Source organism: Phaenicophaeus curvirostris, chromosome Z (assembly GCF_032191515.1).
Source record: "Phaenicophaeus curvirostris isolate KB17595 chromosome Z, BPBGC_Pcur_1.0, whole genome shotgun sequence".
In the NCBI taxonomy this organism is placed as follows: domain Eukaryota; kingdom Metazoa; phylum Chordata; class Aves; order Cuculiformes; family Cuculidae; genus Phaenicophaeus; species Phaenicophaeus curvirostris.
In genome coordinates this window covers 43157287-43173175 of record NC_091431.1, presented here as the reverse complement: position 1 = coordinate 43173175, position 15889 = coordinate 43157287, and the positions used below count along the sequence as shown (strand labels likewise).

The window sequence follows — 15889 nt, the reverse complement described above, 5'->3', positions numbered from 1 at the left end:
GCAGTGTATAGAATAAGCTAGTAAAGAAGAGGAAATAGGCTCAAATGAAGAACAAAATGAAAGCCAGAAAAGGAAAGAGTTTCATTTAAACATTATCAAATATTCCTGTTTGCAAATGGAGAATGAATTAAAGATATGGAGAATGAATTAAAGATATGAAGAAGTGTAGTGAAAGTCTTGGTCTGACACTGAAGGAAGCTATAGCACATTTTGTTATACAAGCCACAGATGGTAAGGTTCACTGTGGTCCACGGTAGGCAGGTAAGAATAAAAGCACAAAAAACTGCTTCTGTGCCCTGTCAGAATTGGGTGCATTCTCACATTTTGACTTGTATATAGAGAAGTAGAATAACAAGTAGGTAATCAATTTTCTGCTCTATGTCAGTTAGACTGTGGTTGAACCTTTTCCCAGAAAACTTGTTAAAGTGTTGTCTTGGTGCCAGTTAAGCTGTTTCTTGACACAATATCCTCACCCACTGAAAGTCATCCTTATTGATTGATTAGAAAGGGAGTGAGAGCTTGAGTAAGGCCGGTTCTCTTCAGTGAAAATTGTCCTTGCAAAGAAATGAGAAGCATTTTGTTCATTTCAGAAACTGGGGTTTTTTTGTCTTTCTGTGTTTCATTACCTTTCATAGCACCTGCTCAGAATTTAGCATTTCAGGGTACTCCAGTATGTCCATTGTCTTTTCATTTGATTATCAAAATAAATAGTTAAACTGAAAGCTGTAAGTTTAAGATTGGACTGTTTAATTTTCTAAATAATGTATCTTTATCACTTAAGCCTGATCTTGAAAATGCCATTTGAAGAACTGTTTTTTGTTTTTAATGTCTGTTAAATGTGAATTTACTCAGTGGTCTTTGTCTGTTTTCAAGTGACCCTTTCTTAGCAAGTAATTTAAAAAAAAAGAAAAAAGAAAAAAACCTTCACGGTTGTTCTGTTTTGAATTCAAGCATTTGTCTCTGACCTTTGCTAAAACTTGTAAAATCACAAGGAGATAAGCATGAAAGAAATCATGTGCTGTTCAAGTACTTAAAGTCCAGGGAAATGCACTGAAGTAGAAAGGGGATTAATAGAAGAAGGAGGGTGAGGCCAAGCCATACTGTGTTGGCAGAAGAAGGATTAGTAAGCAGACTGAACCAGGAGAGAAATTAGCAGTGCTTATTTTGGGCTAGACACAGCTGTAGGAGGTGCAGAAATAGAACTGGATCTCAGAAAAGGAGAGGCACCAGACAGACAGAACAGGTATAATCATGAAGCATTCTATCTTCACTTTCTGGTGGAGGTGCCACTAGAGAACAGCAAGGGAACACAGAGAGGAACTGCTCAGTAGAGAACAAGATACGCTCATTAAATACAGAAAAGAGAGGCATGAAGGGGGGGATAGTTGGGCGGCTGACAGGGTGTGATGGTGGAAAAAAGTTTCAAAAAACTAGCACATTAGGTTTTAGTATTTTGTGAGAGTGAACTAAATCTGACTGGCAGGTGTACAACCTGAATGGACATTCAGGAAGGATTTAGAAGTCAATGCGCAAAAGTAGCTCTAGGTAACTAACTATTTTTTGTGCAGATAATAAGAGAGGAGAAGAGCATCAGTAGTCAGTCACTTTTCTAGTTAGAGTATTGAAGTGCAGGATTCAGAGATGCTTTCTGGCATGGAAGGGGTAGCATGGATATTTGTATCACTTGGTTTTATTCTTCTCTCTTTCTCTCTCTTTCTTTCTAGAGAGAACTGGGTGCCCCATTGCAGGAGAGAAGAAGTCATTGTGTGTGGACTGCCAGTTCTCAGAAGGAGCCAGCTTTGCTGGATTCACCATCATGCAGAATCCAGTGCTGCTGCTCCTTTCCCTGCCATGGCTTCTTAGCATGTTTGGCCAAGCTAGAGCTCAGTTCCCTCGCCAGTGCGCTACTGTCGAGTCCCTGAGGAGTGGCATGTGTTGCCCAGATTATTTCCCTGTCTTTGGGCCAGGTACTGACCGGTGTGGTGTGTCTACAGGGAGAGGCCGCTGCGTACAGGTGGCAGTCGATTCACGACCCCATGGCCCACAGTACATCCATGATGGGAGGGATGACCGTGAGCAATGGCCTATACGCTTCTTCAACCAAACCTGTCGGTGCAATGGTAACTTCTCTGGTTTCAACTGTGGATCATGTCGCCCTGGCTGGACTGGACCTACCTGTAGCCAGCGAATTAATATAGGTAAGCACATTGGAAACATGACATGAAGATTGCCTGTTGGCAGTATTTGCTTCTAAATGTACTTAGCATATTTTTTTTCTTTATAACATAAAATGCCCCTTACATTTATTTATATGTAAGTTGGCATAAGAGCTATTAAGGGAGCTTTTGTACTATATTTACTCTCCAATAAAAGGAATAAACAAAACCCATAGTCAGTGCAGGATTAGGATGAAGTCCATTAAAGAACAGAACTTCTAAGTTGAAATAATTGGGTTTTTTTGAATTATTTAAGAGTAAAACAGCATATATAGACGTGTATGTGTGTTTGTGAGTATGTCTGGGAATAATACATACCTAGATATCATGTTTAGTGTCTTATTTATAATTCAGGTGTGTTAGCAGCTTTTTGATTCAAAATCCCTTACTAATTTCTAAACTATGTACCTGGCTTTGTAAAGTTTTACTAACCAATTTGCTGTCAATGTTTTTAAAACCTTAACTCATGACTGAGAGCTGTTCAAATGAATCAGCACAGGGATGGTGGACCATTCTGAGAGTTCTACAGTTGCAGTTTAGTCCAGAATATCAGTAAACAGATGCCTAATTTTTTTTAAATGGTTATGAAATCCTTGTGGGACCATAAAAATGTTGAATATTGTTGGTAAATTGAAAAAGACAAGCAGGCTTGGGGAAAGATCCTTGTTTCAGTCTTTATTAGTGAAATTTCAAAGGTGTTATTGAAATGTTGGAAAATCTGTAATCTCTTGAATAAGTGCTAGGCTCTGTTGATATGAGAAACAACAAGTCTCTAGCTTAAACATGGAGCGCCTGTTGCAGAAACAGAAATAAGTACTGTCATTATTTTCACCAGCTAGGAAATACTCTATGAATTAATGCATGTTCTTGCAAGGGTTAACAAAGGACTACTTACCAATTAAAAATTTTAACAGTAATATTCCTTAAAAATTAACTTTTTGAGGGCTCTAGGAAAGACCTTAGGATTTTATTCATCTTTTGAGCTCCAAGAAGCAAAATCAAAAGCAGAAAGTATGACTCATGAATTGGGACTGCTAAGCCAGGCTGCCCAGCATGATCATCTGGACTGTTCTCATCAACAATGATGATAACTGAAAAATAACCAAGAAATAAATGTTAACACACAGAAAATCTTAGGAAAGTAACTCTGGAGGTAGGCCAAAATCAACCTTATCTGATTTTCTAGGATATAAAAGAGTATTATTTACTTTTCTCTCTTATTAAATCCTTTACTATTAGATTTATCATTAATAACAACATGAGTTTAAAATAGGAGAAATTAGCTTATTATGCTTTAAATTTTCACATGGAGGCCCCCTGTTATGTCAACCATAGAGTTGGCCCCAGCTGCTGAGACTTTAGAAATAATTATTTTATTATTGATGGCATATCCATATAAGATAGCTATAAAATGCAGTTTGGTGTCTTCATTTCTTCTAAATTCATGCCTAATTTTAATAATAGTCAAAATTTTTTATTGTGTTTCAGGTAAATATTTTAAAAAATGAAAAGGTTAAGTCTATAAATCAAAATTCGATGGATAATTTTTCATATGCAGCTTAAAATAAAAGAAAAAAACACAACCCTTCAGTGGCCAGAGCTAGCATATCAGTTGAATTCTGCAAAAAAGAACAGCAAGTTTCAGGGTACAGAACCCTTGGATGAAATACATATTTTAAAAATGTATTTCTATAAAATTCAGGAAGGTTAAAATATCCCCCATTGGAACAACTTTTTCTAGTGAGATGCAATTTATTTTATTCCTCATATTAATTCAAGCTGAAGACCTTTGCTTCTCATATCAACATAGCCAATCAGTCACTTTGACAATTATGGATTTTACAGTATTCCTTATAATGAATATTAGTGCATCTTATAGAATAGCTGTGAGGAGTTCTGCCTACATCTTAGTCTAAACTTGGCCTGAAATCTTCTCAGTCCAGGTGAAAGAGTGCTGGACTGGGACAGAAGTGATATGGACTCTGTTCCTTTTGCTGATATACTGGTATTTAATAAGCCACTTTTCTTCCTTGTTTCACTGTCTATATATGGCTAATGGTATTTTTTAATGGCTTTGAGATTTACTGCTAAAAAGGACTAATACATTGCTGTTGTTAACAGCAGGCAACGATACTAAAGACAGGTGTGCTGTGTGAAATTCACAATTCACTTGTGAATCTGCCATTTTTCCTACAAAAATTCAAGCATAATACATCTACTTTTTCACCAAAATATCAAGCAGTAGAGCTTCTAATTATTATAAATTGCTATATAGTATTCTTTTCCTGTAAAGCATTCTCATAGGAAACCTTAAGTATACTGGGTGAAATTGTGAAAGGTATGTGTGACAAAGAACTTTCTGTCATTTTTCTGACAGGATGGAAGGATAATCTGTAACAATACTCCTAGAAGCATTAAACCTGCAAGGTTTCAGGCTTTATTTTTATTTGGCTCAACATTTCTGATAAAAAATAACATTTTCTATTTACGTTCAGTTCTCTTTGAATTGCCCCAATATAAAATGGATGAATGCTTGAAGGAAAAAGGGGGTTGTCTGGAATTATTGGGAACAAAATAAATTAGTTCTGTGAGGTAAGACTTGAGTGTCTGTTACTTTGGTAACTTATTTCTTCTGTATCCTCACAGTCAGGAGGAATCTTTTGGATCTGAGTGCAGAAGAAAGGAGGCGTTTTGTGAATGCCTTACACCAAGCCAAGGTGACAATTCACCCTGACATTGTTATTGCCACAAGAAGACGTGAGGAAATATTTGGACCAGATGGCAACACACCACAATTTGAAAATATTTCCATTTATAACTACTTTGTGTGGTCTCATTATTATTCTGTTAGGAAGACTTTTCTTGGCCCAGGGCAGCAGAGTTTTGGAGGAATTGATTTCTCCCATGAAGGACCAGCTTTTGTCACGTGGCACAGGTACCATCTACTGCAGCTTGAGAGAGATATGCAGGTATAGTTCATGTTAATGTTGAGTCATGTGTTCATGCTGGGTTTTGTACAGTTGAAGAACCACCCCTCATATTCAAATAGGCAAAAATGATAACAGCTCTTTCCACGTGTTGAAATAATTCTGCTTCAATTTCTGTAACCCATTATGTATGCTAAACCTTAGAGTGCATTTAGAGTTTAGACTGTCATTGTTACACAGACACTAAAAACAATTTTTCAATCAGAATAATAGAAGTCATAGAAGTTAAATAAAAGTCTTCTGTAAAAATAGATACAAATCTAGACAATGCATACGAGGCATTTTATTGGACCAACAAAATTTATTGCTAGTGTTATTTTTAATACCAAAGCCTTGATTCTTGACTAAGTTAGACTAATAAAAGCATTAGACATTCTAAAGAAAACCATTACAGAGAGGGGTTGGGGATTTAGAAACAGATTTTATTTGAATAATGTGAGTTACTGGTTAGAGAAATTAGTGTTTTGTTATACTGTGTTGCATAGATCAGTGATTCTATTGTTTCACTTTCCCTGTGTGGACTTATCCATAAAAGGAATAGATTATTTCCTGGACCATCATGCTTCATAAAGAAGAAAGGACTAAGTTTTCAAGGTCAGGATTAAATAGCCTTTGAAAACACTTCAAGTTTTTCCACTAGCTTCAAGGGCTCTGCGTCAGGCTGAGACACAAACTCCTTTCAGAAATTCATATTTGGTCTCAGTAGCATCTCATTAGGTGGAAGCTCTGAAGAGTTCTATATCTTGGTGGTTTAATATATATTCCTGTTTATGTTAGTGCCCCATGGCTAGTATAGCTAATTTGGCTTCCAGTACATCCTGGTATACAAATATTGGAAACCAGGACACAATAAAGAGCTGTTCAACTCCAACCCATACTAGAACAAAACAATGACAATTTGAAGAGCTGGCAATCCTAAATTTTCCATTTGCTCAGTTGTTCTGCAGTTGGCTTATGTTATTCTGTGTGTTGCAAACACTGCTGTTATTGACAGGCCATGAAAAATATTTGGAAAAATAGGTATCAGTATTAAGTAGTGAGTCTTACTACTCATGGTATGGTTTCATGGAAGAGGTACTATCTTAACAGAAAGATCCATGACTCCATTGGATCGTCCAACTACCTGTTCTGTTAAACAATAATATCAATCTGAAAAACTATTGAATTTTTAAAAATAGATTCCATAGGTTTTTCCATAGAGCTCTTCTCCTCCATGAGGCAGAACTTGGGCTCCTTTGAAGATGTATTTAATTGCTTTTAGCATAGTTCTAGCAGTAAATATTATAGCTAACTGGGGCGCATATGTATTAACACCGTATTTATGTGGTTTAGAACATGTTGCAGGACCCTACTTTTGGACTGCCCTACTGGAACTTTGCAACAGGACAGAACACTTGTGACATCTGCTCAGACGACTTGATGGGTGCTAGAAGCAATTTTGATGTCTCTCTTATCAGTCAGAACTCAATCTTCTCTCAGTGGCGAGTGATATGTGAAAATATAGAAGACTACGAAACTTTGGGAACCATCTGTAACAGTAAGTATGGCTCTTGGCAGATATTTGGAGAGAAAACCCTTTCAAGAATAAATAAACATAATACTTTACACTACAATGGCTTCTCCCAGACAAAAAGTCTTAAAATGTTTTTTTCAATATTGTTGATCATAGTTTCATTAGTATTCTGAGACAGTACATACTTATCTGTCTTTCACTGAGATACCAAACAGTTCAAAATTTGATAAGGAGTTTGTAGCTGAGGAAGCACTAAATGCTTTGCCTTCCTTTCTTATGCAGTATCTGCTTATCCCCAGTGCCACAAATAATCAAATCTGTCAGTGTAATTTCTTAATTGAAGCTTAAGTTTTCTTCTGCATTCTGCATTTATCAACTCCATGGAATTCTGTCCTCAAAAGGAGAACATCTAACACATCCCCGTGTTGACTATGTGGAGCATGTCTTCAATATGAAGAATACTGGATACTAACACATCTACCTCAGCTACGACAGCAAAAAAAAAATCCCAACAGGATACTCATATATTCATCACCTTCAAGTTACGACTCAGTATCTTCATTGAAATTGGGGAAAAAACAGGGAAAAAACCACCATACTGGGTTAGCCTCCTACAAAAAAATTTATAGCCCCTTCCCAAACAACTCTGTCAGGATATCCTCAAACCTTTTATCCTGGGTCTTCTCAATAAACTATATTGAAAAACTATAGAAAATTTCCCCAAAACACTTACAGAACCAAAATTGCTTCTAGAGTATTTTTTAAATCCTGGTGCAAAGGATCCAGCATATAGGACTCCAGTAATATTCAGATTCTTTGCCTGATATGAGGAACTAACACACTCATTCAGTTTAAGTGCCATTTACAAGGGATTTTTTTTCCCTGTGGTTCAGTCATTAAAAGGATGCATTCTGTGGTTTACTGTTTTGCATCAACATTTTTTCCCTGCTTCTCTCCACCCCTAGGCACTGAGGGTGGTCCCATCCGAAGAAATCCTGCTGGAAATGTTGCACGGCCCATGGTACAGCGTCTCCCAGAGCCTGAGGATGTTGCTCAGTGCTTGGAAGTTGGTGTATTTGACACTCCTCCTTTCTATTCCAATTCAACAGACAGCTTTCGTAACACAGTAGAAGGTAAATATGACAAATAAAAGGGTCTGGAACGACTCCAAATAAGTCAAGAGAGCAGGCTTGCCATTTTTCCTGATGGAAGTATAATTTTGAAAGCAGATGTTGGACTAAGACACATTGTTCTTAGCATTAAGTATTAGCTTAATATAAAGAGGCAATAAGTTCTGCGTAAATTACTTCATAGCTTATGTCAGTCCTTTAAACGTGTAAAAGCCTTAAAAGTCTGTCACTGCCATACTAAGTAGAAACTAGCTGACATCCTTTAACCTAGTAATAGATTGCCATTGCTAAGAACAAGTATCCTTTGCCAGGAAAAGGAAGCAGTTGCATCCTTAAATGAGGAAAATATGTGCTCATAGCAGTTACTCTTGTATATGGATTAAAATGAATGAAAGAAAACAAAACAAATCATAAGCCTTGGTAGTTCTTAATGAAATGGAGTTGAAGTAGTAAGTGAGATCTGGTTACAGGATTTGCTGTTAGTCATGTTAGTCCCTCTCCCTGCGCCATATAACTCTGTTCTTGTCTATACTGTACACATTTAAAATGAAATTTTCTGTCACTGGCCTCTGAATACACACTATCCAAAACAAAAACCAGACTAAAGATTTGATCCATGTTGTTTAGCCAGCATCCTGCTAACTGCTTCTGCACTTTAAGCCAGATTTTTTAATAGGAAAGACTAATGTTCATGAGAAAAGATGAAGTGGCAGTTCTGATCCCTGCCAGACCTCCAGTAGATCCTCTGGCTCTTTTGAAGAGGCATAATTCCTATGACGGGGAGTTTATGTGCTGTTTTATTTCTCTTTAGGAAAAAAACTAGGAATCTGCACCAACAACCATATATATATGAAAATTTGGGATGCTTCCCACATTTGAAAAATCGGATATCAAGATCTAGGTACCTAAACTTAGCTTTAGCTTATTAACTGTATGATCCCCTCTCTGACAAGTTTGGCTGTACCTTAAAAGCAGGAAAGGTTTTCTTGACACTTCAGGTTCTGACATTTAACATGAAAGTTACTAGGTGTTTGTTTCTAACGGAGTTACACAGAGTATCTTCAGAGAAAGAAATGGAGCACGTGAAACTTGCTGAGTTGTGTTTGCAGTAAGCACGGAAATAATGCGTGGAAACGTAACAGCTGGCTCATTCAGATAGGTGGCAACATACACACAATTATGACAGCAGTTGGAAGCAGCACACAGGTATTTCAGTTATGATGAAGATATGTAGGTCCCAAATATATATGCTTATTTTCATGCCATGATGTGGTTTATCTTGGCCACTTTCACATTAGATCCCAGCAGGTGTACACTCCATGTCCTCAGCATTCTTTTGTAAAGACTATTTGAATTTTAAAATTATGCATGCTATGGACATTTCTCAAATTCCAGTAGGTAGAGAATTAGCTACTCACACAGGTTAAGCACAACATGACAGCACACAACAACATGACAGACTTTCAGAGAAAAAAGTATCCAGCTGGGACTGCAGCTTCTAAACAAAATCTTCACTGGGATTTTTTTGTTCTTCTTTGTTTGTGTGTGCAGGGTACAGTGATCCCTCAGGGAAATATGACCCAGCGGTTCGAAGTCTTCACAACTTGGCTCATCTATTTTTGAATGGGACAGGAGGACAAACACATTTATCACCAAACGATCCCATTTTTGTCCTCCTGCACACATTTACAGATGCTGTTTTTGATGAGTGGCTGAGAAGGTATTCTGCAGGTAAGATGTGTTCATGGACAGAAGCAGGATGGGTGCCTGTCAGTCTTTGTAGTCACAGGGGCTCTGCTACCTTTTGTGGTGCAGCAAGGTGCCCCTAAGTTTAGGAGAGAGGATGGGAATTATAGCAGTCAGTACAGTTAAAAAGGACACAGTAATAACTAGTAAGCTCCCTTCCTCACCCCACTGATAGCCATTTTCAACTCATTGTCTGTGAATGAATTTGGCCAGGGATACCAGGCACAATTTAAGAAAACAAAGCGTACAAATATATTGTTTCTGTAGAGCAAAGACGGTGCAGCCATGGAAGGTCCAAATAATTCATGGACATAACATCAAGTGGATTAAAATATCTATGCTTCCTCTTGTCTGACAAGATCAGAAGCCTTGCACATCCTCACTATTCACATTGACCACCTTTTAAGCCATTACCAGCACCCTATTACAATTCCCATGTCCTTTCAAAGGATGGTCACTGTTGCTGTCCTTGCTCCTTTAACTCCGAAAAGAGAAGTGAAAAGGAAAAATAGAGGAAGTGAAAGAGAGGAAGGAAGGAAGGACAGAAGAAAGGAACTGCAAGAAGAGAAGAAAAAACGGAAATCAAGAAGGAAGGAAATTTGCATCAGTGAATTAGGAAGAGAATTCAATGCAACCCTAAGGTCTGGGCATTAGTCTGCATAAAGCACTGACTGTATTCCTCTTAGGGAAACCCAGAACCCTCTTCCTTCTTCTACAAAGGACAGCTACTGTTGCATAACAGAGATGTCTTTGTGAAGCTTACACAACCTGCTTCATGCATTTTTCCCACATCAACTATCAGAGATCAATTGTATTGCCTTGTGGTACTTACGTAACCTATCATAAGCTTTTGCATCATATTATCTAGATGGATATTTTTTCTTTCTTGTTTTGTTGGTTTTTTTAAATTTTATTGCTTCAGCTGACTTCCTCCTGATTTATGACAACATTGCAAAAAAAATCCACTGCAGTTCATATCAGCTGCCCTCCTGAACTGCATGAGAGAGCTCTTCATCATTGTTATAGTCAGACAAAGACAGATTGTAGCAAAAATGTTTTCCAAGTCCTCCATATGTATATATTCATTGATTGTTATACAAGAAGAAATGAAAAGCCCAACACAAGCCAAAAATTTTACCATTTACTGGTGTCTTTTGTTAAAAAATGAGATATCATTGGTGGTCTTGCCTTTGGAGAGAGTAGAACCCTCTATTCTAGATCTATCACACTGGAAAACCAACCCTTCTAGATTAACTTAGGTTAGGAAAAAAAAAGAAGTGATGAACTGGAAACCCTGAGTCACTATTGAGGGGGAAAAATGAAGTAGTGCAAATTATTTTGATTTTATTTAAAGAAACATGATTTGACTTTCAAATATAGATATCTCAACATATCCACTGGAGAATGCCCCTATTGGACATAACCGACAGTACAATATGGTGCCTTTTTGGCCTCCGGTTACCAATAACGAAATGTTTGTTACTGCGCCAGAAAACCTGGGATACAGCTATGAAGTTGAATGGCCAGGTAAACTGTCCAACCTAGATGCTTCTGCTTTTTTTTCTTGTTTTGTCTTTCTCCCTTCAAGTTTATGCAGCATGTAACAAAGCTGGTTCAAATTTCACAAACAATATTGATTCCTCTATAAAGATCTACTGCTCTTTTCTTCCTTGGCTTTCCAAATCAGGTGTGTTTGGGATTTAGTACACTTCAATTGCTACTGATTATACATTGTTCCTGCATGACACTTAAACTACTCCAATTTTTGGTGTTCTCAACTAGATATAAATCTTGCAGAAGATCCTTATTCCTATAACATACACTTTCATTAAATTATTATCAAGAATTCAAAACTCTCACAAACCAGATAGTAGAAGCAGGGTACAGGTCTGTTTTTAGAGTGCAATGTAAGACTGAACTTTACTCACATTTTGGAACCAATGTTATCAACCAAAATTTAAACTACTTCTACTTGATGACTCAATGAATAATGACAGGCATTGAGCTTTGGTATGTCCTTCTGATGTTTATCCATTTATTTGATATTTACTTTTAATAACTTTTCATTTTGCTTTCCTCCCTATAGGTCGAGCTCTCCGTGTCACAGAGATGATAACTATCGCAATAGTGACTGCACTTATTCTTGTTGCAATTATCTTTGGTGTTGCTGCATGCATTGTACGTGTCAAGAAAAATAAGGATGACTTGCACCAGCCTCTTCTGACTGACCAGTATCAGCACTACTCAGATGATTACGATGGTATAACACCAAGCCAGTCTGTTGTTTGAAAAGATGGCGCTTTTTTGAATCTAACTGAAACTGTTAATTCTGTTTTATTTTACAAAAGGTGGTCATCCATCTGCTTTGAAATAAAGAGCATTAACTGTCAGCTGTCTTGATATGTTTGCTTCAGGCTTCACCTCCTCTTTCACACTTCGACATCAATAAATCACCTTTGCAATACTAATTCTGTGTTGATTTTAATAGAATTCCACTAACTCTTCAGGGCTCACCTTCAAGTCTTCTTTACGCTTATTTCTGTAAAATCTGGTAAAACTTAGTTAACTTGCTGACAGCCAATGTCACCTGACATTTATACCTTGAACACTTTTATGAGGTACTTCTGTGAAAAAAAATCAAGTTTAGAATGGGCCAGAAGCAGAATCCAAAATAGAAGTGGACATCTTGTCTCGGTGAGTGGAAATGTGTTTCAGAATAGCCAGGCAGGGAGTCACAATAGAATTCTGAGGGGAAGAGTGTGTTTGAAATTCAGCTTTATTCACAGAACATAGTTTTGATCTTATTGCTACTTTTAGGTAGACCCCTGAAAAGAGATTCATGACCAAGAAGCCACTCCAGCATTTGGACATTTCAGCTTTATAGTCAAACACAGCTTCCTTAAGGGCGCATTCATTTGAAAGGACAGCCAATAGCAGGCTTCGTTTATTTTGATTTTTCACTCTCTTGATCCTTTTCTCTCTCCTACTATACTCATGGCAGGAGATTCTCTCCAGAAATGAAAGATCTTGCTTCAGTTCTCTTCTGCAGGAATTTAAATCTTCATCTCTTCAAGAGAAGGCCTTGGGCATCAGGCTGTAGAATAGACTTGGAAAAATAGCCATATGCAAGTGCTGTTGAATGTTTTCAATACAAGCCAGCAGAAGAACAAAAAATTGACATCTGCCTTTATGGCCTGACATAGGGCTTCAGGAAACTTACTTCTCTCTCATCACAACTCAGTATCAATAAATTATCTGTCTGTCTTCCTATGAAGGCTTATTGAATTAGCAGTCATTAGCTGACACACAGACATGTTCCTGGGTTCAGACTATTGAATCCCACATCATGAACCTAGCTATCTTTCAGACTATAAAGTCAAGATCTCTCTTTCTAGGTGACTCCAGCTTCAACAGAAATAGCAGTTGATTTGGATTGAGCTCCTTCAGTCTGAGGCAGCTGTCCTAGGCATTAAATTATTAGGCAAAAGCAAGAACAATTTATCTCCTCCTTCCAGACATGTCTTCTACATGCAGTGTTAACCTTGATGGTTTCAGTGAGTCGCATGTATGCTCAAAGCACACTTATCCAGTTGCAAGGAGATGTACAAATTAAATATTGAAAATGATGTTAATAGGAAGACAAATACTCTTGGCTAGACAAGTGGAACATCAATTACTATCTTAACTCAAAGTACGAGGCATGGAAAACAATTTTATACACATAACTGATATTTAGGAAGAAAATGTTCTACTTTGGCACCCACAGCACAGAAGTGAATTAAACAAAGGGGTTTTTAGGTTGTGTTCTTGGTTTTACTTACAGTCTAGCCAACCAGTATTTCATGTACATGACCAGCCTGGACTTAAATACCTGTTTCTGCCATTCTTGCTTGTGCTGAGTAGCAACTTCATAAGTCATCCACTTTAGTGATTTCAATAGATTAAAGGAGAGTGATCCAATGTAATTTGGATTGGGGTCAAGTGACCTGGATTTTATTCTTAGCTCTGTTACTGACCTGCTAAATGTTCTTAGCTAGCATATTTTTACCTCTGTGACTGATTTGACTCATTTATAAAATGCAGATAATAGACCTTCCTTTGTAAAGTGTTTTTACTTTAGTGAAAGAGAAGAAGCATATGGCAGCTTGATAGGAAAAGGGAAATGGCATGGGAAAATCAGATCTTGTGAAGAAGACACTAGCCATTAACGCCATTCCATCCTTAAAGCAAAAGCATAAACTCAGGTTTTGGATGGGCCATAAGTCTTACAGGTTGGAGAATGATATCTGCCTGCTAATTACAACTGCCACAGATAAATGAAAGAGACATGGTAGAATTTTATAACAGACTTAAAAAGAAAGGGAACAGCAAGCACAATAATTAGAGGGAGGAAAAACATGGAGAACTGTGCATGTGGCTGATTCTTGACAAAAGTCTTTCAAGTCCTTCTTTCTTTGGTCATTTTTGGCAGTACTCCAAAGTGTATCTGGGTGTGGAAAAAAACTTCCAGCCATTCATTAAAGATGTGTGGTATTTGCTCCTGAGCTAATCTGTTGGGGAAAAAAACTGTTGTAAGTTTGAAATCTTAAATGGCCAGCATATGAGAAAACTAAGAAAAAGAATTAAACACTATACACATCAGAAAATTCAATGTGTGATAACCATAGGCTTTCAGTTGTTCTGTGGAGGCAAGAACAGGTAGCAGAAGTCACAGGGAGAAGAGAGGAAGTAAAAGAACAGAAAAAAGTACTAACTGAGAAGTCCCAGGCACAGCAGTTATGAAGCATATGATGTTACTTGTCCCTGTGAATTTTGCTCTATGTTCTTATGAAGGTTTACCCATATAAAGTTTGTGTAAGTCAGCTCCAACATTTATATGGAAATGATGAGAAAACAGAGCTAAGTTCATGTTGAACTGATGACCATGGCAAAAAGAACCATGATATAAGTAGCTAAGGGTTGGCAATATTAAGGAAAAACTGAAAGGAGCCTCAGATTTGGATATGAGTAGAGATCTCTAAAGTGTTGTCAGACAGGAACTCTCATACAAATTAGAACTGTATAAGTTACATAAAAACTGTCTCCTCACTGGAAAAATATTGATAGTGATGCTAAGGGATCCATGGATGTAATTTGTAATAGATTCTTTTTCACAAATGGTTACGGGCCTAATGAAATGTCATATTTTTATTGTTTTGACTTAGATTGCAGTGATTGTATTACCCAACCAAAAAAGAAAAAAAAAAAGGAAAAGAAAAAAAGGATTATTAGGCCTCTTAGGTGTCCCCTACAACTGAGAATGTTAATAAATTTGGCTTTTGAATTTTATTTCTCTTCTAAAAAGTGAATTAGTAGACAGTAACTACTGAATTCAGATACAGTAATTCAGAAGGAGCAAATCCGATTCTCACCAGATAATAGTAAATGAATAGAGAATGCAAGGCAGAAAAGGAATTTTAGAAATAAAAATAAATTTGCCAAAGCTGTATTACCCTTGGAAAAGTGCCATATGCTTAAGTCAGAAAAGTTAGGAATTGGAATAAGATCTGTGAGCTAGGAAGAGATATAGCTAGAGGAAAAATGATGACAGAGTACTGGGGGTACTAGAGGACTTACCAGGGCTAGAGGACTAGTTCCTGTACTAACAGAATTATAAAGACTGAGTCAACCTTATTCAGTTATTTCAAGAGAGATATTGATGCACCAAATCATGCTGTATGGCTAGTCATGTCCCCTAGGACAACACTGGAAGAGAATATACAGAGGTATAGGCATAATGTGCAGAAATACTTTGCAAACTTTAAGATCTGAAGGAAGGTGAGGGGAAGCGCAACAGCACAGGAATGATATCCCCCCCCCTCTTTTCCTACGTTCCAGTAACATGGATTTCTATTCCCATGAGCAAAATTTTCCAGTAACGAATAAAAAACGCATGGCAAGCAAGCTTATAACAGAAAACCTTATGCCATCAATGTGGTACTAGTGTGAAAACAGCAAAGGCAGTTGGTCGTATGATGTAGCATAGTTTGTGCAATAAACACACCATATATCCTGGAAGTTTGAAAGATTCTCTAAGTTGGCTGCCTACAAAAAAGGATAGCATTTGGGAAAAATATTCCCTTACAAACTGATATTTTGACATAAAAGAAAATATTTTCAAAGGCAGATTTAAGAATTTAGTAGAAGCTGGTGGGCAATGGGCTGTCCAGTTAACCTCATCTCAATAGTGAGTAGTAAAATCATAACCCGCATGAACATGAACCTGGCATATTCTTGTACCTTAAAGAAACTTTACTA

General features: G+C 37.3%; 1 protein-coding gene across 1 annotated transcript; it reads left to right on the top strand.

The window, feature by feature from the left end:
• The first annotated feature begins 1078 nt into the window (after nucleotides 1-1078).
• Nucleotides 1079-12041, top strand: TYRP1 (tyrosinase related protein 1). The gene is made up of 8 exons (XM_069879902.1): nucleotides 1079-1243; nucleotides 1725-2198; nucleotides 4863-5185; nucleotides 6536-6740; nucleotides 7682-7849; nucleotides 9398-9577; nucleotides 10973-11119; nucleotides 11679-12041. The coding sequence occupies exons 2-8, from the start codon at nucleotides 1817-1819 to the stop codon at nucleotides 11879-11881; spliced, it is 1608 nt and encodes a 535-aa protein (XP_069736003.1). The 5' UTR covers nucleotides 1079-1243; nucleotides 1725-1816; the 3' UTR covers nucleotides 11882-12041.
• Nucleotides 12042-15889: the final 3848 nt, after the last annotated feature.